The sequence below is a fragment of the Thalassophryne amazonica genome, chromosome 5 (genome assembly GCF_902500255.1).
Source record: "Thalassophryne amazonica chromosome 5, fThaAma1.1, whole genome shotgun sequence".
NCBI classification, from domain to species: Eukaryota; Metazoa; Chordata; class Actinopteri; order Batrachoidiformes; family Batrachoididae; genus Thalassophryne; species Thalassophryne amazonica.
Genome location: NC_047107.1, coordinates 54,656,253 through 54,682,153, shown reverse-complemented (window position 1 = coordinate 54,682,153; position 25,901 = coordinate 54,656,253). Strand labels below are relative to the sequence as shown.

At 39.6% G+C, this 25,901-nt stretch overlaps 1 protein-coding gene across 1 annotated transcript in view; it reads right to left on the bottom strand.

Annotated features, from left to right (window-relative positions):
* Positions 1 to 25,901, bottom strand: part of atp6v0a2b (ATPase H+ transporting V0 subunit a2b) — an 82,187-nt gene that overhangs the window by 32,114 nt on the left and 24,172 nt on the right. Inside the window, exons 2-6 of the mRNA XM_034170292.1 lie at positions 12,590 to 12,668; positions 12,049 to 12,146; positions 9,463 to 9,600; positions 9,179 to 9,276; positions 2,015 to 2,141 (exon numbers count right to left, since the gene is read on the bottom strand). Of these exons, the coding sequence (XP_034026183.1) occupies positions 2,015 to 2,141; positions 9,179 to 9,276; positions 9,463 to 9,600; positions 12,049 to 12,146; positions 12,590 to 12,668 (540 nt within the window). The remainder of the gene's footprint in view (positions 1 to 2,014; positions 2,142 to 9,178; positions 9,277 to 9,462; positions 9,601 to 12,048; positions 12,147 to 12,589; positions 12,669 to 25,901) is intronic.

Here is a 25,901-nt window from a genome sequence, read left to right as displayed (position 1 = left end):
GTAAATCATGCATATATTAAAAGCCTGCATGCGTGTGTGCATGATTTTATTTAGTAAGTTCAACGCAAGTACAGAACATAATTGTAAATATGTTAACAATGCATGGATGACACAAGAAAGGGAAAACACTTATTTCCATTGTGGCCCATTTAAAAATCAAGTGACAAAATAGAAATAATAATAAAATAAAATAATAATGCTGACAATAATAATAAGTGTGTATATGATAACAAGAACCTAAACAATTTATAAATACATTAAGACAGTAAATTAAAAAATTACAGAATTAACAGGAAATAAAAGGGTCTAAGTCTAAAAACTGTTGGTCTAAGGTTCTAAAAACATCCGGGACTCCATTCCAACTCATGAACTCATTATAGACACTTTGTATAATTTATTACCATCCTTGAAAAATGTCAGCTACCTATTGTATAAACACTATCCAATCTAGAACCCATGGATCCCCACACGCAATATATTTTATATACTAGTGCTATATACTACATACTGTGTGTGTATGTATATAGACGTACACACACACACACACACACACACACACACACACACACACACACACAGTTAATGTCAAAACTTGTTGCATGTATTCAGTTCTCTCCTTGTTGACACTTTAGGCCCAATCTCAATTCTCTTTTGTACCCCTTCTCCTTGGTCCTACCCGCCTTGGGGGGGGGGGGGGGCTGCCGTCTGAAACTGCCGTCTTCACTGTTTGTCAACATGGCAACCGGAGCGCAACTTGTTGTAGTAGCCTGTTTGCACTTTTTATTTTCTCGCTTTTCTGCGTAAATGCAAAGAAACAGAAGTCTCAGATTTCTTCGACGCATCGCAATCATGTCAGAGAATTTTGTCATATTAATAATTCAATTAATTAATTCATAATTTATAATAATTAATAGTATTAATAATTTAATTAGTAATAAACTAATGTTAATAATACTAATAATAATTAATAGCAATAATTAATATTGTTAATTGATTAAGCATTAACTGATAGATTAGTCATTAATGAATTCATTAGTAATTAAAATAAACACTTGAACTATATCAGTCTGTGAGGAATGAATGTATACATTATACAAGTTTCACTTTTTGAATAGAATTACTGAAATAAATCAACTTTTTCATGATATTCTAATTATATGACCAGCACCTGTATGTATGTTATGGGCTGCATCTAGTTCTGTTAACCTTATATTTCTTTTTAAAATTCTCCCATTTTTTGCATCCAGCCCTATTTCCTTTAAAAATTTCCTTGACAAATAATAGTCTATTAGGATGTCAGGTTATGTGTTACACATATACGTGCGTCTGTGTGTGTATATATATTTTCCATCTTACACCCATTGATAAATCTTCTCATTTTCTGCCTGAATGCGCTCAGGGCTCCCTGTTTGTTTACAAAATACACACACGTTACAGACCTTGAAATCCAACAGCAGGGATCGCTATTATCCAAAGATTTATGAATATACAAATTAACATGCTTATACTTTATCACGATTTTCTCCATTGTGAGATATAAAAGTGTCTTATCGTAGCGTTCGTGTGTATATGCATTATAACGCCTCAGCGCACGAGCAAAGTTACGATATTCTTCAGAACAACAACATACGCAACATGCATCCAGCAGCATACTAGTTGCTGTCATAGACAACTGCCTGTAAAGTTTTTTTTTTAGTTAGTAAGTTATAACTTTCTAAACAGCGTAATTTGTAATGAAAGCCGCTTTCATTTGGGTGGCTCTTTCGGCGCCATGTTTGTTTCGGTGGAGACAGCAGTAAGCTCTTCCTACCCCTGCATCCAGATTCACAACGTTTAGAGGGGTTTTTAGCCCTGCGCCTACACCTTCGCCTCGCTCTAAAAAGAGAATTGAGCCAACCCTCTGTCTCTCGTGCCCGCGCAAAATGGAGGGGAAGTGGTAAGGGGAAGGACCAAGGTGTAGAACTGAGATTCAGCCTTAATGTCCTGTTATAGTATAAAACAGCAAAGAACCTACCGTGTCTGGGTCTTCTAAATACTCCTCAACTTCAGCATAACTAAGGATCGTGTAGCCTTTGCAAACTCTCCAAAGCATCCGCTCAAATGCCTCAATCTTCTTCCTCTGAATTAGACCAGAGATGAAACTGAATGACAACAGGAAAAATATTTATGAAATGGGTTAACGCAGGGCCTATAGTAGTGTTGCAATATCCAAATTTAGCAAATACAAGAATGAGAATATTACTGTACCAACCAACCAACCAAACAAACAAGAAAATAACCTTCAAAAAATAAAAAAAAATCATCTTTGAGAGCTAATTTTGCATATTTTACTTCGGTTATTTTATGCAACCATGATATTATATATATATATATATATATATATATATATATATATATATATATATATACACACACACACACACACAAAAAAAAACAGTATATAAAACAAGTGTGTATGGTTTAAATTATGCAGTAATGGAAGGTTCAAATAAATGACCAGATAAGGACCATAATGTTATTTATGTTGGGAATTGTTATGAGAACAATAATCACAAATATGTCTAAACCTGCCAGCAGGTATACACGGGGTCCAAGACACGTACGCAGACCATGTACTGAGCCCGCGTGAGGACCACGGGACTCAAAGATGCAGACGTAAGATGTGGGCCTGACCCACAGAGCTATGTGAACGATGACGCTGTCATACCAACTTTGCCATCAAGAGGACTAAATTTAACTAAGACGTCCATACTTTTCCAGTATGTACACTGAATAATAGCCTTTGCTCCCACTATGTGCTTTATGCGTCCAACTAACTATGCTGTAATGCAGTCTGTCAGTCTATATTTATCAATATTCAAAATCTAACTTACCTTCACATCTGTTGAACTACGTGTTCTACCAAATAGCAACAACACTGATAGAAATATTCTCTTTATGGTACACATAAAGGTCAGAGGTGATTGGGAAATGGACTGAGTTGAATATATACTTATTTATTTAAATATATAACAATCACAGTATCAGTCACTTAAAGGTGCTTCTTCTGAATAAGGTTTAACCTGACCCATTCCCCGAGACCCTGTCCCACATAACACGAATGAGGCCTAATGGCGTCCAAATGAAGACCTGACTCATATTCAAAAAGTGTTGAGGTGCAGTCAGAAAAGGTCAGACTGCTGTCTCTGAGCAATCGACATGGCTGGGCCCATTCGTGTGGCTGCCTTGAATGTTTTGCACATGTCCAAAACACTTATGGCATAGTTGAGTTGGGACACCCATCGAACAGCAGTCTATGTGCAGCCTGAGAGAAATCCCACTGCAATCTACATATTTGTACAGTATCATAACAGCATTCGGAACAATCTCATCGTAGTCAGGGGAACCCCGAAATGAATTGGGTACGTCAGATCCTGCCGGCATGTCCTGCTTGTGCTGTGTACGTGCACCTCCACTGGATCACGTTCAGGTAACGCAAAGGAAATGTCGATATGCAATATGTATGTGGCACGCATCCACATAAACATTACGCAATCAAGCCGCCAATGTGTCACTGTGCACGTCAGTGGCTTGGCACGGCAACACAGCTGAACGGGATGTCACCACCATAATACACGTTATAACATATTCACCATCAGGGCTGTGAAATGAAAATTGTGAAATCCGAGGAAAATTTGCAGGGGGTCGAGTCGGGGTTTAGGGCCGGCGGGGCCCCAGAAAACAAATTGATTTTGTATCTAATGATACATTTTCAGCATCTCCTGAGAGGAAGAAAAATCTCAAAAGAAGTGCATATTAAAATGATCCTAGACTCAATCTTTCATTTAAACTGTCAATGATAATGTTGAAATAACAGAATACGACATGGAAGTTGGACCTGGAATGATTTTCCTTTTAATTGTAAACCAAATTATACATTAACTCAGAACAATTAAACCAGAGGTGTCAAGTAACGAAGTACAAATACTTTGTTACTGTACTTAAGTACACTTTTTAGGTATCTATACTTTACTCCATTACTTATTTTTCTGCCTACTTCTGACTTCTATTACATTTTCACACAAGTACCTGTACTTTCTATCCTTACATTTTTAAAACAAACAGCCTCGCTACTCTTGGCTTCAGTTTAATGTTTATTTATTTATACATATATATATATATATATATATATATATATATATTTTTTTTATTTATTTCACATCATGTGCGCCAGTAATCAACTTTTCTGCAGCACGGCTTTGCTTTGAACCGTGAACATTCGAAGCAGTGGTTCGCAGATTGAAGCAATGCTTCGACCTGTTGCTTCGATTCTTTCTTTCTTTCCCTTAATTTTCCCCAGCTAAAACCCTAAAGAGCATACTTCTGTGAGTATTATTTACATTTTCTATGTTAAACCGACCTGTTATGGTCTTCTGAAACAGTTGATAGATGTATTTTATAACTTAAAAACGGGAGCGACGCTAATGCGTTAGCATGTCTATGGCATTTTCAATGTTAAAACTTAGCATTAAGCAATTGCAGCTCTCATCACGTTCGGGTGCATTTGTTTTCAAATTGTAATATTTCTTAAATTTATTTTTGTTTATATATTAATAATCTAATGATTATTATATACAATTTTAGAGAAAGAGGCAAAAAAAACGTGAATAGAAACAACAGAAAATATAAAAGCAACTAGCAATGAACATGCATATATAAATACATACATACATACATACATAAGTGTTTCCTGTGAACACCTAGTGACTCTTACACCTCCACTTCATCCCTGTCTTATTTAATGACAGTTTGTTTTGGTCAAACCATATTTTCAATTTAATTTCTTCAGTGATTTTCTCCAGAACTATCTGCCAAACTAGAAAACTGCTGCATCGTAGTAAGAGCAGAATACTACTGAAATAAATTTGAATAAGGAAAGTTGTGGGGTTTTTTTTTTTTCTTCCTTCACTAAATGGATGCTGCACTCACTGCAGTTTATTGTCTGGAATAGTCCCAGATTGCATTTCAGAGCTTCTAGAATTGAAACATTTTCGTGCAGGTGGTGTTGGGGGGTAATTTTGGGTTTTGGGTCTTGGACCACATGTAGAAAGAATCAGTTTTTAAATTAAACTTTCAATTCATATAGTGGCATCTACTTTTTTTTTTTTTAAGGTTACTTTATACTTTTATACTTTAAGTAGGTTTTGGAGCACATACTTTTCACTTTTACTTGAGTAAAGAGGTCAAGTTGATACTTCAACTTTTATCAGAGTGTTTTTAAACTGCAGTATCTATACTTCTAAAGTAACAAATGTGTGTACTTTTGACACCACTGAATTAAACTACATGAAATTCAAGAAGGCTGAAAAGACTGTTACAGCATTTCAAAAACCACAGCTAAAGCTTGTAGAATATTTTGAAAATCAGGGTAAAATATCTATAACACACCTTATAGTATAAAGTCACACATTCTTGTGTAAATTCCTGTAAATCCACAGTGTCTTTTTTTTCCCATGAAAAAAGTCTACATTAATAAAAACTAATTTACATTCTTGTATAAATTCATGTAATCCATTCAAAGCCACAATGTCTGTTCTCCAATAAAAGAAAGTCTTGATTAATAATAAAAGAGTCACATCATCTAGTCTAAAATCCAGTTTGAACAGCACAATGTTTTTTTCCAGGGACAGAAAAATTCTTACTGTTTCCTGATATCACAGTTCACTTTTCCCATTTATCTTTCAGGTGTGTTCATGAAGACAGTGACAATTCCATGGATTCTTGTCCTTGTCAAACTCTTTCAAACCGTCTTTCTCACCATCTTCTCTCTGTCCGACATTGGTGGTGACACAGACAGACTGCACAATTCTTTTAAAAACTTGAGAGCTCTCAAAGTTTGCGATGTCCACATGCTACATTTAGCTTAAGCGTCTTACACGAGCCACACAGCGTCGGCAAAGCAACCAACCAGTCCCGCTTTAAGACAACTGTTATAACAGATATGCTTTGAGTGGCATTTTTCATCCACGAAGTTCCACGGATCCGAGGACACAGATTTGCATCTGTAACACACAGATCAGTGTCCGCGGACTTATAAAACTTGCACAATGTCACAATAAAACAAACGCGTTGCGATAGGCATTTTAAAAAGTCAGTGATGATGACAATTACAGAGTACAACACTAACATGCCCCCCCTCCCCCCATGATGATTTTCACAGCCCTGCACCATCGATCTCTGTCAGAGGAATCACGGTGGAACTGTTTCACCAGCCCATGACACCATAAATAAACATGTAAACTCACCTCCCATACAGCCCCAAGTGCGTGTCACAGCGCAAGGCAGACAACGACCAGGGGTTTCAGCCTGCAGTGAAGTCCCTCTTGCTCTAGCTGCGCCATGTGCTGACAACCAGCTCACAAATGCCTCATCCACCACGGCATAAACATATCCCATGCCAGGTGCTGTCCTGCGGCGCGCCGATGATCCAACTGGACAGCGCGGTGCACAGCCCCTCTGTCTACTCAGTGTGCTCATCACATCGCCATTACCGGGCTGTGTCCATGAGCACAGTGTTGACAGTCCGTCATGTGTAGGACACACGTCCATCTTGCCGGCACGATGTCCTGCTCAGAGGTCAGTGTGTGCGAGGGAGAGAGTGAACAAGCGAATCAGTGAGTGAGTGACAGCACTTGAGCACATCCGCCCGGCAGTCTGAGCGCTTGATTTATGATTTTGGTGCAGTTTGATAGTCTGTGTCTCCATACTGTTGTCCAACAACTTTTGGGCTGCAGTCATGCACGACTCAGTCCGGACTGGATCCATCCACATTCTATGCATATGTAGTCATCCGGCAGTCATACATGGCTGTCCGACTGTCTGTCCCTCCAGACTGCTTCTTGATTGCCATTTTTGCAGTTTCGGCCTCAGTCGGCCTGGTTCATGCGCATTCGTACTATGTGTGACAGGGGTCTGAGCAAGCACATTGGGAATAGTGTTCAGAAAAAGACTTCCCCAGGAATTTTGATTATAGCAAGCACACCAGACTCAGTGTGGTGACTGTCCTTGCACATATCCTGTACCTCCCTCATATACATCTTTGCCACACCTTACTTCCTCATACAATACCACAACTTTTCTCTTGGCACTCTGTTATAAGCTTTCTTTAAGGCCACAAACAAACAACTCCTTCTGGCCTTCTCGACACTTCTCCATGAGCACTTTCACATCAAACACTACATCTGCAGTGCTCAGTCTGTGTAGTTTAAAGCTATTCATACTGGAAAATTCTTCTTTGAACATTGCTAGTCATTGATGGATAAGTTGTTGACATATGAATTCCATGTTTTTCTATGCATCTAATTTCAGATTATAGGGCTGTAAAATGAAAACTGTGAAATCTCAGGAAAATTTGCAGGGGTCTGGGGAGTGCAGCCCCCATAAGCTGGGGTCTAGGGCCCGCGAAGTCCCAGAAACCAAATTAATTTTTGTATCTAGTGATACATTTTCAGCATCTCCTGGAAGAAAAAAAAAATCTCAAAAGAAGTGCATGATCCTAGATTCCACCTTTCACTTGAACTGTCAATGATAATATTGAAATAAGAATATGACATGGAAGTAGGACCTGGAATGATTTTCCTTGTAATTGTAAACCACCTTATGCATCAACTCAGAACAATTAAACTACATGAAATTCATGAAGACTGAAAAGACTCTTAAAGCATTTCAAAAAACACAGATAAAGCTTGTAGAATATTTTGAAAAATCATGGTAAAATATCAATAACATACCTTATAGCAAAAAAGTCACATTCTTGTGTGAATGTAAATCCATTAAAAGCCAAAATGTCTTTTTTCCAATGAAAAAGTCTAGATGAATAAAAAGTCACATATTCTTGTGTCCCAAGGTGTAGGACAAAACGCTACAGGAGTAGTTTTGTTCCAGCAGCAATTGTGCATTTGAACAAATCTTAGCAGGGTTTGCACATATTTATTTGCCTTTTGCACATCAATTTCTATGCTGGCCGTCTTTTAGTGGTTTCTCCTGATGCTTGTTTTTAGTGGTTTAGTAAGCCGGTAAGTGCCCCGTTGTGTCTGTGTTATACTTTGGTTTTGCATATGTTCGTTGTTAGTGTTTTCATTGTTAGTGTTGTGACTAACATGGACGCCCTTTTCTGTTTGATGCAAGTCAAATCTACCCACGAGTACAAATAAAGTAACCTGAACCTGTGTGAATTACTGTAAATCCATTAAAAGCCACATGTTTTTTTCCAATGAATGAAAGTCTAGATGAATACAAAGTCACATATTCTTGTGTGAATTACAGTTAATCCATTAAAAGCCAAAATGTCTCGTTTTCAATGAAAAAGTCTACATTCATAGAAAGTCACTTATATTCTTGTGTGAATTAGTGCAAAACCATTAAAAGCCACAATGTCTTGTTTCCAATGAAAAAGTCTACATTAATAAAAAGTCACTTATATTCTTGTGTGAATTAGTGTAAAACCATTAAAAGCCACAATGTCTTGTTTCCAATGAAAAAGTCTACATTAATAAAAAGTCACTTATATTCTTGTGTGAATTAGTGTAAATCCATTAAAAGCCAGTGTTTTTTCCAATGAAAGAAAGTCGACATCAATAAAAAGTCACTTATATTCTTGCGTGAATTACTGTACATCCATTCAAAGCCACAATGTCTTTTTCCAATAAAAAAGTCTACAAGAATAAAAAGTCACATATTCTTAATTCATTTTACTCCGCGGAACTGCGGACACCAATTTGTATTTGTTATACAGATCAGTGTCTGCAGATTTATAAATATTGCATGATGTCATAAAAAACAAAAAAAGAATGCTATATACAGCAATAGGCATTTTACAAACTTGGTGACGATCACAGAGTACAACGCTAACACCTCAACCTCCTCCCCATGCCGAAATCTGCGGAATTCCACAAAGTTTTTACAGCCCTGTATATATAAATTTGCAAAAATCTAAACAACAACAACAACAAAAAAACAACCTTTTTCACATTGTCATTATGGGGTATTGTGTGTATTTTGAGGAAAGAAATCTGAATTTCATCCATTTTGGAATAAGGCTGTAACATAATGTGAAAAAAGTGAAACACTGTGAATACTTTGTAGATGGACCCTGTATATACACTATACTTCTCATAGCTAGCACAATATTCTCTCTCACCCCAGTTTAGCTCCAAGCCTCTGCATACTCCTGTAATCCATCAGTACATCTTTCTCCAGAAATGGAAACTCCTCATACTGTACTTGTAAGGGTTCATGCTGCAAGAAACACAAATCAGAGGTCAGAGAAAAAGAGACATGTGACACAGTAAAAAAATAAATAAAATAAATCACAGTAGGCACTCATTACCAAACTGGGTGGGGGGGGGGAGACTGCAATAAATCAAACCGCATTTAGAAACGTGACAAAAAAGTAGTTGTGTAAGAGCAAGCCATGACACAAACCTCTACAGGTCGCTGTATAAAGGTGCGTGTGATGCGCAACATGTGCGTGTACTCTGTCAGCTCTCGAAGATTCTTTTGAAGCTTCTCTTTATTCCTTGTGACCTCACCTAACTCAGCTTCCAGCCTCTGCAGCTGCTCCTGTTAACACCAGCGCATAATCTTAAGCAGCGAACATGAGCACAGCCATGATCTGTGCCATACTTTAACAAAAATATACTGCTTTTGTACAAACAGGGAGAGAACATACAAATAAACAGCAGGCTAAAAATATGAAATATACAGCTCTGTTTCAGGGCACCTACTCAAACAATGATAAGAAAAACAAAAACAGACGCTTGAACTACTTAACGTCATTTCAATTTGTATAGGCAGCTGAATATTTTGATTAAAAAATTTTAGGTTTTCTTTACAACTGTTAGAAAGATTTACACTAACTAGCAGCCTAATTAGTATACTTTTATATGGCATTATATTTGTATTCTGAATATAAAAATCTATGTAATGTAATGATTGTCAAGAAAAATAAACGTCATTCACAATAACATGCAAATATACAGTGGGGTAAAAAAGTAGAAGATTGTGCAAGTTCTCCTACTTATAAAGATGAGAGAGGTCTGTAATTTTCAACATAGGTACACTGCAACTGTGAGAGACAAAATGAGAAAACAACAACAAAAAAAATCCAGGAAATCACATTGTAGGATTTTTAAAGAATTTATTTGTAAAGTATGGTGGAAAATAAGTATTTGGTCACCCACAAACAAACAAGATTTCTGGCTCTCACAGACCTGTAACTTTAAGAAGTTCTTCTGTCCTCCACCTGTTACCTGAATTAATGGAATCTGTTGGAACTCGTTATCTGTATAAAAGACACCTATCCACAGCCTCAAACAGTCAGACTCCAAACTCAACCATGGCCAAGTCCAAAGAGCTGTCGAAGGACACCAGGAAGAAAATTGTAGATGTGCACCAGGGTGGGAAGAGTGAATCTACAATAGTCAAGCAGGTTGGTGTGAATAAATCAACTGTGGGAGCAATTGTAAGAAAATGGAAGACATACAAGACCATTAATAATCTCCCTCGATCTGAGGCTCCACGCAAGATCTCATCCCATGGGGTTAGGGTTAGAATGGTGAACAAAAATCCCAGAACTACACGGAGGGACCTGATGAATGACCTGCAGAGAGCTGGGAACAAAGTAACAAAGGCTACACACTACGCAGAGAGGGAATCAAATCCTGCAGTGTCAGGTGTGTCCCCTGCTTAACGTGTCCAGGCCCCTCTAAAGTTTGCCAGAGAGCATATGGATGATCCAGAAGAGGACTGGGAGAATATCATGTGGTCAGATGAAACCAAAATAGAACTTGTTAGTAAAAACTCAACTAGTCATGTTTGGAGGAAGACAAATGCTGAGTTGCATCCCAAGAACACCATACCTACTGTGAAGCATGGGGGTGGAAACATCATGCTTTGGGGCTGTTTTTCTGCAAAGGGGACAGGGCGACTGATCCGTGTTAAGGGAATAATGAACAGGGCCATGTATCGTGAGATTTTAAGCCAAAACCTCCTTCCATCAGTGACAGCACTGAAGATGCAACGTGGCTGGGTCTTCCAGCATGACAATGATCCCAAACACACCGCTCGGGCAACGAAGGACTGGCTCCATAAAAAGCGTTTCAAAGTCTCAGACCTCAACCCCATAGAAAATTTGTTGGAGTTGAAAGTCCGTGTTGCCCAGTGACAGCCCCAAAACATCACTGCTCTAGAGGAGATCTGCATGGAGGAATGGGCCAAAATACCAGCCACAGTGTGTGGAAACCTGGTGAAGACTTACAGGAAACATTTGACCTCTGTCATTGCCAACAAATGTTACAAAGTCTTGAGTTGAACTTTTGTTATTGACCAAATACTTATTTTCTACCATAATTTACAAATAAATTCTTTAAAAATCCTACAATGTGATTTCCTGGATTTTTTTTTCCATTTTGTCTCTCACAGTTGAAATGTACCTATGATGAAAATTACAGACCTCTCTCATCTTTCTAAGTAGGAGAATGTGCACAATCAGGGGCTGACTATATACTTTTTTACCCCACTGTAGTGCCAGACGATTGTAAAATTTAGTAGCTTCTCTAGTACTCTTACCAGTGGTGTGAGTATCATGTACCTATGACAGACTGTTAGTGAATCATTTTCATGAGGGAAATAATCATTTCAGTAACTAAAAACCCTACAATCTAACCACTTCATTTCCACCTTAACTCAAATTTATACTACTCCGTCTCTACAGCTCCGTAGCCAAGCAAGCCCTCTGCATTGCTGCAAATCCTCTTTGTGCCCCTCTCTGTAGCCTGAGGTGCACCTCCCAAAAATGGAAGCTACACAGCAAAATGACAGAGACTGCAGGGGATGTGATTGGTCAGTTTTAGAGGTATCTAAGTACTAATTCTAAAGTATCAAGTGTCTGCTATGTATTACTTCAGAGTTCCACACAGAACCATGGCATCACAGTAAAAGGTATGTCCACTGACATCAATTAACTAAATTGCAAAAAAGATAAATATGAGATAAAAGCAAGCAGCCAACCAATATAGTTATGATGTGTTTGGGCAAAGGAGCCAATGGGTTCACATCTCCTTCTGGAAGTGGGATATCAGCTTTCTTGACTTCCCTCAAAAGGTATCCTGTTACAAATACAGAGCAGTTTTTTCAATAATGTCAAAAAGGAATGTCTGCTTTTACCATTTAAATGGAAAATAAATACATTTCAAAATAGCTTATGACAAAGTTTCCAAAGAACAGAACAACACAAAACTGAAGCAAAGTTTTCAAAAACTATTCTTGGCAGCATGCTATTTTCCTAATCAAATAAAACAGGGTATTACATTAAACTAATCCAAGTAAACCAGCTGACTTCTCTCATGACTGTAGGGTGACTGGTTTTCAATTCATACGCTTACATTCCGATGAAGGCATTATGCAGCCATGCATTGCTGCTAAAGGCGGCATCAGAACCTTCCCTTTGTCTTGTCCAGGGCGTCAACTTTATTTTCTGCCCAGTTCTGTTCCACTGTCTGTATCTTAAGAGGACTAATTAACATCCATTCGACAACACAAACATTCTTACCAAGAATCCGCTCCATCTCTTCACATCTTTTCACCTCGTTAACATATTTGCGCTGGAATGAGTTGACATTAGGGTTGAGCTGGAACAGAAGCAAGAAACATATTGAATCAAACGTTAAATGACTCACAAATGTCTTCATCCTCATTACATGCACGGCAAGGCCCACAGATACTGTGGGACTGAAACTGTTATTTTAGGAGAGCTGAAAACAAAATCAATATCAGCTCAAAGCGTAAACTTTCATGTTAAATTTAATTTCAAGGCATCATATGAATGTTGTAGGAATTACAGCTATTTTTAAAAACTTTTATATACATGACTCAATGTTTTTTCATTTAAAGAAGCAAGAGTATGTGGCAATTGGCTGCCTAGTAATTTCACAGAGAGGAATGAATCCAGAAAACTGATGTAGAGGGAGAAAAAAGGACAAGAATATAAAATATGAAATGTGTAAAGCGAATTGCAAACCGTGCATTTGGAATCTATTGCCGTTATCTCTTTACATGAGTTATTATGGAGAAAAATGTTATGTTTCCATTGACATAAAATGTCTGAATGAATTTCAAATTAAAACAAGTGTGCAGACAAGTTTTTCCAAAAAGACTCCACTTTTGCTGAGCAATGTGGTATCCAGTGTCTTGTGACATATTTCTGGTGTAAGCCAATTCCGTCGGAAGATGACAATATAATTTTCACAAGCTATGTTTTCGGGGCAGCAGAGGAACAAGAAGTAAAAAGTAAACCATAAATAAAGGTATAATGATGAATGCACTGAAAGTTAAACAATATTAAAGCAATACAGCATTTCAAATTTGGCAATATGACTAAATTTACCTAACGCCAAGCATTATAACGAAGGTTTTTTTTTATGTTGCCAAATCGCAGCTCATTTTAATATCGATGCCATTATCGATCCGATTCCTTATCGATACCTCTTGTGAATTTTCTGTGTACTAAAAATAGGCTTTACAGGTTTTCTCTGTCAACATTTTAAATTGGTCACTGGATCCTTGATCTCTGGACATAAATAAAATAAATAAAATCTGTAGTTTTTGTCAAAAGCATTTCCTTTCAGACATTTTCGCATGAATGTCACTCCATACCTCTTAGCTGAGATCAGCCGGCTGCTGCACGTCAGCGCAGGATGTCTCATTTTGGGAGGAAAAGAAACAATTTGATCGATTGCAGTTTGTTTGTATTACAATGTTTGGAAAGAGGTCTCATTTGATTTAAATGGTGTTTTGCTTTGAATTTTATTAATTCCGACTGGACTCTATCATTTGAACTTGACTCGGTAGAGAGCCGCGCAGCGTTTGGAGCTGTGTGAACAGAACAAAGGACGATTCTCATTTCTTTCTCGCAACAAGACAGGAGTCCCAGTTAGTGACTTTAATCCACAGAAAAGTAACTCACAATTGACATATTCAGGGATGAAAGTGGCGAAAAACAAAAAAAGCTGAAACCCAAAATTAAACATGAAATGTTTGAATTCTAGAAGCTCTGAAATACAATCTGGGCCTATTCCAGACAATAAACTGCAGTGAGTGCAGCATCCATTTTGGTAAGAATAAAAAAAAAAAAAAAACTTTCCTTATTTAAATTAATTCCAGTAGTATTCTGCCCTTATTAGGAAGCAGCAGTTTTCTAGCTTGGCAGATAGTTCTGGAGGGAATCACCGAAGAAATCAACAAATCGAAAATATGGTTTGACAAAAACAAATTGTCATTAAACTTAAATAAAACAGGGATGAAGTGGAGGTGTAAGAGTCACTAGGTGTTCACAGAAAACAGTTATTTATTTCTATATTTATTTATTTATTTATTTGTGTTCATTGTTAGTTGGTTTTATCTTTTCTGTTGTGTTTTGTTTTATCAGGTTCTTTTTGTCTTTCTCTAAAATTGTATAGTAGCATTATTAGTTACCGTTATTGTTGCTATTATTATTAATATATAAATAAAAATTTTAAAAATTACAATTTGTAATACATTTGACTCTTTTATGACAACAAATGCACTCAAACGTGCTGCGATGCGAACAGCATAATGCTAACTTTAACATTGAAAATGCCATAGACATGCTAACGTGTTAGCATCAGTCCTGTTTTAACATTATAAAATATATCTATCTACTGTTTCAGAAGACCGTAACAGGTCTGTTTAACATAAAAAGGTAAATATTACTCACAGACATATGCTCTTTGAGGTTTTAGCGGGGAAAAATTAAGATAAAGCCAAATAAAACAAAGAACCAACGAAGCAGCAGATCGACGCACTTCTTCATTGATTCAAGATTCAAAGCAAAGCCATGCTGCAGAAACGGTTGATTACAGACCCGCTGCAGGGTCTGTAATCAATTTTGACAAATGATTATTTTCATGACAAACACCCACAAAAAGAACAGCCACTCTGAAGGACCAATAATGGAATCGTTAAGCAAAAAAGGCTATTGATGTCGATGGATCGAATCATTTCTTCACGATACCCGAAAGAACCGGTTCCTGATACCCAACCCTAGTCATGTTACCAGCAAAGATCTGTTAATCAACACATCTCACATGATTTCAGTCTTTTCAAGCCAAACTAGCATTGTACTGTGTACAAAACTGGATGGATTAAGAGGAAAGTTTGATATAAACTAAAAATCTTTGTTCTTTGCCATTAGGTACTTATCATGTGACAATTTTCCATCTTTATCATTATAAATGAAAAAAAAATTCCAGTCAACAACAGACAACACGTCTGTATTTTTGTTTATGAACATCTGCTGACCGAACCCCCCCCCCCCAAAAAATTGGTCTGCCCTGCCTTTACTGCACATACATTTGGGACCACAGCAGCTCGTCTGAGTCTGACTCTCTACACCCAAAGTAATCAAAGGGAATAATGTGATTATTAACCATCAGATGACAGAGTAAAACCTCATAAATCATTCTAAAGTCAGTTTTAAGCAGAAATGAGGCAATAATTGGTGAGTCGCTACTGACGCTTTGAAATGAGAGGCGCAGTGAACGCAGCAGCTAGCAGATCATCTGGCTGCGGATCACTTCCCCGTCTTTTATGATGAAATAATGTTGAATTTATGTGGAAATGACTGTTGTACAAAAGCTTCAGATATCTGTCGCCCAGATAAACAATGACTTGAGTGCAGTTTTTAAACAGAAACAAGATGATAATGAGTGAACCGCTGCTGATTTTTAGGGGGGCCCATTTGGTCGGAGACACCGGATTTATCAACCAAAATCTTTTGCAAAACACTGTCTTTATTGGCCAAACAAGACAGCTGTTCCACCCTCTCCACAGCCATCCTCCCCCAAGACTAGAGTTGGGTAAATTGGGTATCGTTAAGAAATGATTCGATCCACCGACATCAACAGCCTTTTTTGCTTAATGATTCCCTTATCAGTCCTTCAGAGTGGCTGTTTTGAGGGTGTTTGTCAGGAAAATGATAATTTCTCTACATTGATTACAGACCCTGCAGCGGGTCTAATCAATGAACTGCAATTGATCAAAATGTTTTGTTTTTTTTCCTCCTAAAATGAGACGTCCTGCACTGCAGCAGCCCAAGACTGTATGGCTGGAAACTCCAGCAGCTGTCTTAGTTCAGCTCAGATGTATGGAGAGACAACCATGTCATTAATGTCTGAAAGGAAATGCTTTTGACAAAAACTACAGATTTAGTTTATTTCTATTTATGTCCAGAGATCAAGGATCCACAACGTAGTTTATTTATGTCCAGAGATCAAGGATGCACAACGTAGTTTATTTATGTCCAGAGATCAAGGATCCAGTGCCCAATTTCATATTTATTTACTTTAAGACAATAAAATGTTGGTGAGATAGAAAACCCGTAAAGCCTACTTTTAGTACACAGAAAATTCACAAGAGGTATCGATAAGGGAATCGATAAAGAATCAGATCGATAAGAAGAATAGATAATGGTATCAATATAATCTTTTCAATACCCATCCCTAACCAAGACTTTGACCAGCATCCACTGATTGCCTATATTATCAGCTGCCTCCCTCACTTTCTCTCTTCCTCCACTTTGTACCATTTTCTTGCCCTTTCAGTCACATTAGCAGGTCTACTACATTTACCTCTCCTCCATGTCTGTCATTTAATTTTCTTCACAGCATCCTCGCACAGCCCCCACATGATCTAAACATTGCTACCAAATGTATGTCATGGTGTCTGATCACTTGAATTTCAATCCAAGTGTGTCGAAATTCTAAATCGCTTGCATACAGTGTGAATTTTGATCATATTGGCAATATAAAAATGAATGAATTCCTTTATTTAAATTCCAAGAAATAAAATTATAGTGGTGCCAAAGAAATTTTTTTTCTGACTTAAATTTTAAGAAATCAAAAGCCGTACACCTTTAAAGTAAAGAAGTTCCTGGATGGTCCGGTTTATGTTGGACATGATCCAATCTTGTGCACAGGCAAACAGCAGAACAAAGAAAATTTAAATGATTATGAAATCAGCAGATTAGCATCTTGGCATTATGCAAGTGAGTTGCAAGATGAAGAGCACCATGAATTGTAATGCAACATTTCCCTCCCCCCTTCTTCCTACAAGTTGGACAATTCCTGATGGCACAGCAGTCAACAACTTGGGTCAGCAGTCACATTTTCTTCATAAATGTTTCTCTATGGATTTTGATGATGTATGCAGGGGTGCACATAACTGGCACTCAAGGTCTTCATGTGTGCTAAAAATCATTGATGCACAGCAGACAGAGGGAGACACTTTTAATACAATCTGTCATTGCTTTCTGCCTATGAACTGCTTCCTTTGTGTTTTCTGCTGTGCATCATTTATTTTTAGCATTCACAAGCACTGTGAGTACCAGTTATGTGCATGCCTGGATATATGGCTCATTCTGACCAAAACACCATGATGCTCATTAAGTGTCAGCTGTGATTGTACACTTTCACAAATATGACTGCATGAATACTATGGGTGTACTGTACATGTTGTATCCACAGTTAGGCATGTATATGTTTAAATTTCTTCTATGAAAACCTTTGCTGATTATTTCTAATTGATCAAGTGTGTGTGTGTGTGTGTATATACACAGTGAGGAAAATAAGTATTTGAACACCCTGCGGTTTTGCAAGTTCTCCCACTTAGAAATCATGGAGGGGTCTGAAATTTTCATCTTAGGTGTATGTCCACTGTGAGAGACATAATCTAAAAAGCAGAAATCACAATGTATGATTTTTTTAATAATTTATTTGTATGTTACTGCTGCAAGTAAGTATTTGAACACCTACCAACCAGCAAGAATTCTGGCTCACACAGACCTGTTAATTTTTCTTTAAGAAGCCCTCTTATTCTGCACTCTTTACCTGTATTAACTGCACCTGTTTGAACTTGTTACCTGTCTAAGGACACCAGGGACAAAACTGTAGACCTGCACAAGGCTGGGATGGACTACAGGACAACAGGCAAACAGCTTGGTAGAAGACAATAACTGTTATTAGACAACTGTTTATTAGAAAGTGGAAGAAACACAAGGTGACTGTCAATCTCCCTCGGTCTGGGATTCCATGCAAGATCTCACTTTGTGGGGTAAGGATGATTCTGATAAAGCTCAGAACTACACAGGAGGACCTGGTCAATGACCTGAAGAGAGCTGGGACCAGTCACAAAGATTACATTAGTAACACATGATGCTGTCATGGTTTAAAATCCTGCAGGGCAGCAAGATCCCCCTGCTCAAGCCAGCACATGTCCAGGCCCGTTTGAAGTTCACCAGTGACCACCTGGATGATCCAGAGGAGGCATGGGAGAAGGTCATGTGTATAGGATTATAGTTGTAGTACATGTTACTGATAAATATCTGTTAACGGGTCACTGTATAGCTATTGTACATCATTACACAGCATTCCGTGTTGTAACACCCACATTTGTCTCTTGCAGAATAAACGTGTGAGCATTGCTCGCTGGCAAGTTGAGTAAAGAGTTCGGCACTCATTTATGCTCACACGTTTATTCATGGCTCGAGCTCTGTGATGTCAATACTTTTATATCCCACTGTAACAGCATTTTCTCCCCCGTCTGTAGCACCGTCCGTGGCTCAGTTTGCTTCGATACTTCACAGACACGCTCACTACTAACACCGAGCCCACTTCACATGATTCTACTGTACTGCTCGACATAAAACTCCTGTGTGATTGCCCTCAACGACAGGCTCCACCTCCATGCCCTACATCTCTTCCATTCCCTGCCACTGAGGAGAATTGCGATAGATTGGGAAAGTGGCTGCTGGACTACTATGCATCAAGCACATTCAATATCTGTCAACATGAGCCCCTCCCCATGATGTCAAGTCCCCCCATGCACCTCATGATAGATCCGGATGCTACACCAGTGACCCACCATACCCCCATCCCGGTCCCAATACAATGGCAGGAAGAGGTCAAGGCAGGCCTTGATCAAGACGTCGGTCTCTGAGTCATCGAACCTGTACCGGTGGGAACGCCTGTAACATGGTGTCATCAGATAGTTGTGTGCCCAAAGAAATCAGGCAAACCACGACGCACAGTTGACTTCCAGGCACTTAATCGCCATGCTACCAGAGAAACACACCACACCCAGTCGCCATTCCACCAGGCTCGAGCCATCCCACCAAACACTAGGAAAATGGTGTTCGATGCCTGGAATGGGTATCATAGTATCCCGCTGCATGAAGATGACCGGCACTTGACTACATTTATAACACCCTCGGGCTGATATCGATACCATGTCACCCCCCAAGGCTACATTGCCTCAGGTGATGCATACAGTAGGTGCTTTGATGAATTCATCACGACATCCCCCATAAGGTGAAGATCGTCAATGACACTCTGATGTGGGCAGATGATATTCATGGCAGCTTCTTCCAGGCTGTTGACTGGCTTGACATAATGGACGTAATGGAGTCATTCTTAACCCCTCCAAGTTCGTATTTGCCAAAGAGTCTGTCGAGTTTGCGAGCTTCCAAATTGACCCTACAACAGTGCGACCCTGCCCTAAATCTATTGAGGCCATTCAGAACTTCCCAGTCCTGAAAAAAACATTACAGACATGCGTAGCTGGTTTGGGTTGGTCAATCATGTGTCATACGCCTTTGCATCCGCAGAGAGAATGCAGCCATTCCACCAGTTCCTGAAACCAGGAATCAGGTTTGATTGGACCGACAACATGAACACGCTGTTCAAGGAAACAAAAGCCCTCATCAAGGAGATCAAAAAGGGTGTAGCAATCTTTGACAAATCTAAGCCCACATGCCTGGCCACAGACTGGGGCAAGGATGGCTTAGGGTTTTGGCTCTTCCAGAAGCATGCACATGCCCCTCATCGCGGCCATTCTGCTGCCCAGATGGATGGCAGATTACCCTGGTCAGCAGTAGATTTACTTCGGGCGCAGAGTCCAGGTATGCGCCTATTGAAGGGGAAGCATTAGCTGTCGTGGACACCCTGGAGAAGGCCCGCCACTTTGTCATCGGTTGCCCTGAACTCATCATAGCCGTCGATCACAAACCCCTCCTTAAAGTACTAGGAGACAGGCGGTTGGATGACATCCCAAATCCCCGCCTACTAAACCTGAAGGAGAAGACCCTGCGCTACCGCTTTCGTGTTGTTCACATCCCTGGAACCCGGCATGCTGCTACAGATACCCTGTCCAGACACCCGGTAGGGAAACGATCACACTTGGAGCTACCTGATGACTTGTCTGCTTCGTGCGTCACACCAACCCTACCTCCCAATGTCCTGGCCCGTCTACGTTGCACCGACACGACGATCATTGAGGTATGTTCATATGACTCCACTGATAACACACTGATCAAATCAGTTTCATGGGATGACGTCCGCCTGGCCACCTCGAGTGATCCAACCATGGTGGAATTGCTGAACCTCATCGAGGACGGCTTCCCAGAGCTTAAGGCATGCCTCCCCCCAGCACTCAGACCATACCATCAATATAGGGAATATCTGAGCAGTTTTGACAGTGTCGCCCTCTACCGTGACCAAGTCATCATCCCGGCATCCCTGCGTAACAGGGTGCTTGAGGCCCTCCACTCAGCCCATCAAGGCATCACCCAGATGTGCTCCAGGGCAGAGTCGTCCTTCTTCTGGCCAGGTATGACCCCTGCTATCACAGAGCTACGAGAACGATGCACTGCCTGCAACCGCATGGCTCCCTCTCAGCCCAGCGCCCCTCCCACGCCCCCCTTACTGCCTGCGTACCCTTCTCATACCAAGGCAGACACTTCCTCGTCATCGATTGCTACAGCAACTGGCCAATCGTGGAGGAAAGTGCCAATGGAGCATCGGGCATGATCACTGCCCTTCATCGCACATTTGTCACCTATGGAATTGCGGAGGAATTGTCGTCTGATGGTGGACCAGAATTCACGGCACTGTTGACAGAATGCTTCCTTAGTGATGTTGTACATGCCATGGCCTGCCCCCTCCCCCTTAGCTTATATGGAGGCCGCTGTGATGCTTGGGAAGAGGGTAGTCTATCCCTGTGACCCTTCATTATCCATTGTCCTTTTTCATTTACATTTGATACACTTGTTTTATGACTACCGGTGATTGTGCTTTGAATATCAGTCTTTGCCGTATCATTCCAAAGACTTGGGGGGGCATACAGGATTATAGTTGTAGTACATGTTACTGATAAATATCTGTTAATGGGTCACTGTATAGCTATTGTACATAATTACACGGCATTCTGTGTTGTAACACCCACATTTGTCTCTTGCAGAATAAACGTGTGAGCATTGCTCGCTGGCAAGTTGAGTAAAGAGTTCGGCACTCATTTAATGTGGTCAGATGAGACCAGAATAGAGCTTTTTGGAATCAATTCCACTTACCATGTTTAGAGGATGAGAACAACCCCAAGAAAACCATCCCAACCGTGAAGCATGGGGGTGGAAACATCATACTCTGGGGGTGCTCTTCTGCAAAGGGGACAGGACGACTGCACCGTATTGAAGGGAGGATGTACGGGGTCATGTATTGCGAGATTTTGGCAAACAACCTCCTTCCCTCAGTAAGAGCATTGAAGATGGGTCATGGCTGGATCTTCCAGCATGACAATGACCCCAAACACACAGCCAGGGCAACTAAGGAGGGGCTTTGTAAGAAGCATTTCAAGGTCCTGGAGTGGCCTGGCCAGTCTCCAGACCTGAACTCAATAGAAAATCTTTGGAGGGAGCTGAAACTCCAAACCTGAAAAATCTAGAGAAGATCTGTATGGAGGAGTGGACCAAAATCCCCGCTGCAGTGTGTGCAAACCTGGTGAAAAACTACAGTCAATCAATCAATCAACTTTTTTCTTGTATAGCGCCAAATCACAACAAACAGTTGCCCCAAGGCGCTCCACATTGCAAGGCAAGGCCATACAATAATTATGAAACACAGTCTACGTCTAAAGCAACATAACCAAGGGATGGTCCAGGGTCACCCGATCCAGCCCTAACTATAAGCCTTAGCGAAAAGGAAAGTTTTAAGCCTAATCTTAAAAGTAGAGAGGGTATCTGTCTCCCTGATCTGAATTGGGAGCTGGTTCCACAGGAGAGGAGCCTGAAAGCTGAAGGCTCTGCCTCCCATTCTACTCTTACAAACCCTAGGAACTACAAGTAAGCCCGCAGTCTGAGAGCGAAGCGCTCTAATGGGGTAATATGGTACTATGAGGTCCCTAAGATAAGATGGGACCTGATTATTCAAAACCTTATAAGTAAGAAGAAGAATTTTAAATTCTATTCTAGCATTAACAGGAAGCCAATGAAGGGAGGCCAACACGGGTGAGATATGCTCTCTCCTGCTAGTCCCCGTCAGTACTCTAGCTGCAGCATTCTGAACCAACTGAAGGCTTTTTAGGGAACTTTTAGGACAACCTGATAATAATGAATTACAATAGTCCAGCCTAGAGGAAACAAATGCATGAATTAGTTTTTCAGCATCACTCTGAGACAAGACCTTTCTGATTTTAGAGATATTGCGTAAATGCAAAAAGGCAGTCCTACATATTTGTTTAATATGCGCTTTGAATGACATATCCTGATCAAAAATAACTCCAAGATTTCTCACAGTATTACTAGAGATCAGGGAAATGCCATCCAGAGTAACGATCTGGTTAGACACCATGCTTCTAAGATTTGTGGGGCCAAGTACAATAACTTCAGTTTTATCTGAGTTTAAAAGCAGGAAATTAGAGGTCATCCATGTCTTTATGTCTGTAAGACAATCCTGCAGTTTAGCTAATTGGTGCGTATCCTCTGGCTTCATGGATAGATAAAGCTGGGTATCATCTGCGTAACAATGAAAATTTAAGCAATACCGTCTAATAATACTGCCCAAGGGAAGCATGTATAAAGTGAATAAAATTGGTCCTAGCACAGAACCTTGTGGAACTCCATAATTAACTTCAGTCTGTGAAGAAGATTCCCCATTTACATGAACAAACTGTAATCTATTAGACAAATATGATTCAAACCACCGCAGCGCAATGCCTTTAATACCTATGACATGCTCTAATCTCTGTAATAAAATTTTATGGTCAACAGTATCAAAAGCAGCACTGAGGTCCAACAGAACAAGCACAGAGATAAGTCCACTGTCCGAAGCCATAAGAAGATCATTTGTAACCTTCACTAATGCTGTTTCTGTACTATGATGAATTCTAAAACCTGACTGAAACTCTTCAAATAGACCATTCCTCTGCAGGTGATCAGTTAGCTGTTTTACAACTACCCTCTCAAGAATCTGTGAGAGAAAAGGAAGGTTGGAGATTGGCCTATAATTAGCTAAGATAGCTGGGTCAAGTGATGGCTTTTTAAGTAATGGTTTAATTACTGCCACCTTAAAGGCCTGTGGTACATAACCAACTAACAAAGATAGATTGATCATATTTAAGATTGAAGCATTAAATAATGGTAGGACTTCCTTGAGCAGCCTGGCAGGAATGGGGTCTAATAAGCATGTTGATGGTTTGGATGAAGTAACTAATGAAAATAACTCAGACAGAACAATCGGAGAGAAAGAGTCTAACCAAATACCGGCATCACTGAAAGCAGCCAAAGATAACGATACATCTTTGGGATGGTTATGAGTAATTTTTTCTCTAATAGTCAAAATTTTGTTAGCAAAGAAAGTCATGAAGTCATTACTAGTTAAAGTTAATGGAATACTCAGCTCAATAGAGCTCTGACTCTTTGTCAGCCTGGCTACAGTGCTGAAAAGAAACCTGGGGTTGTTCTTATTTTCTTCAATTAGTGATGAGTAGAAAGATGTCCTAGCTTCACGAAGGGCTTTCTTATAGAGCAACAAACTCTTTTTCCAGGCTAAGTGAAGATCTTCTAAATTAGTGAGACGCCATTTCCTCTCCAACTTACGGGTTATCTGCTTTAAGCTACGAGTTTGTGAGTTATACCACGGAGTCAGACACTTCTGATTTAAAGCTCTCTTTTTCAGAGGAGCTACAGCATCCAAAGTTGTCTTCAATGAGGATGTAAAACTATTGACAAGATACTCTAACTCCCTTACAGAGTTTAGGTAGCTACTCTGCTCTGTGTTGGTATATGACATTAGAGAACATAAAGAAGGAATCATATCCTTAAACCTAGTTACAGCGCTTTCTGAAAGACTTCTAGTGTAATGAAACTTATTCCCCACTGCAGGGTAGTCCATCAGGGTAAATGTAAATGTTATTAAAAAATGATCAGACAAAAGGGAGTTTTCAGGGAATACTGTTAAGTCTTCTATTTCCATACCATAAGTCAGAACAAGATCTAAAATATGATTAAAGTGGTGGGTGGACTCATTTACTTTTTGAGCAAAGCCGATAGAGTCTAATAATAGATTAAATGCAGTGTTGAGGCTGTCATTCTCAGCATCTGTGTGGATGTTAAAATCGCCCACTATAATTATCTTATCTGAGCTAAGCACTAAGTCAGACAAAAGGTCTGAAAATTCACAGAGAAACTCACAGTAACGACCAGGTGGACGATAGATAATAACAAATAAAACTGGTTTTTGGGACTTCCAATTTGGATGGACAAGACTAAGATACAAGCTTTCAAATGAATTAAAGCTCTGTCTAGGTTTTTGATTAATTAATAAGCTGGAATGGAAGATTGCTGCTAATCCTCCGCCCCGGCCCGTGCTACGAGCATTCTGACAGTTAGTGTGACTCGGGGGTGTTGACTCATTTAAACTAACATATTCATCCTGCTGTAACCAAGTTTCTGTTAGGCAGAATAAATCAATACGTTGATCAATTATTATATCATTTACCAACAGGGACTTAGAAGAAAGAGACCTAATGTTTAATAGACCACATTTAACTGTTTTAGTCTGTGGTGCAATTGAAGGTGCTATATTATTTTTTCTTTTTGAATTTTTATGCTTAAATAGATTTTTGCTAGTTATTGGTGGTCTGGGAGCAGGCACCGTCTCTACGGGGATGGGGTAATAGGGGGATGGCAGGGGGAGAGAAGCTGCAGAGAGGTGTATAAGACCACAGCTCTGCCTCCTGGTCCCAACGCTAGACAGTCACAGTTTGGAGGATCCCAAAAAATTGGCCAGATTTCTAGAAATGAGAGCTGCTCCCTCTAAAGTGGGATGGATGCCGTCTCTCCTAACAAGACCAGGTTTTCCCCAGAAGCTTTGCCAATTATCAATGAAGCCCACCTCATTTTTTGGACACCACTCAGACAGCCAGCAATTCAAGGAGAACATGCGGCTAAACATGTCACTCCCGGTCTGATTGGGGAGGGGCCCAGAGAAAACAACAGAGTCCGACATTGTTTTTGCAAAGTTACACACCGATTCAATGTTAATTTTAGTGACCTCCGATTGGCGTAACCGAGTGTCATTACTGCCGACGTGAATTACAATCTTACCAAATTTACGCTTAGCCTTAGCCAGCAATTTCAAATGTCCTTCGATGTCGCCTGCTCTGGCCCCCGGAAGACAATTGACAATGGTTGCTGGTGTCGCTAACTTCACATTTCTCAAAGGAAAAGTTTTACCTCTGTAATTGCAAACAAAGGCTACTGTACCAAATATTAACATTGATTTCCACAGGTGTTCAAATACTTATTTGCAGCGGTAACATACAAATAAATTATAAAAAATAAAAAAATAAAAAAATCATACATTGTGATTTCGGATTTTTTTTTTTTTTTTTAAGATTATGTCTCACAGTGGACATGCACCTAAGATGAAAATTTCAGACCCCTCCACAATTTCTAAGTGGTAGAACTTGCAAAATCACAAGGTGTTCAAATACTTATTTTCCTCACTATACACACA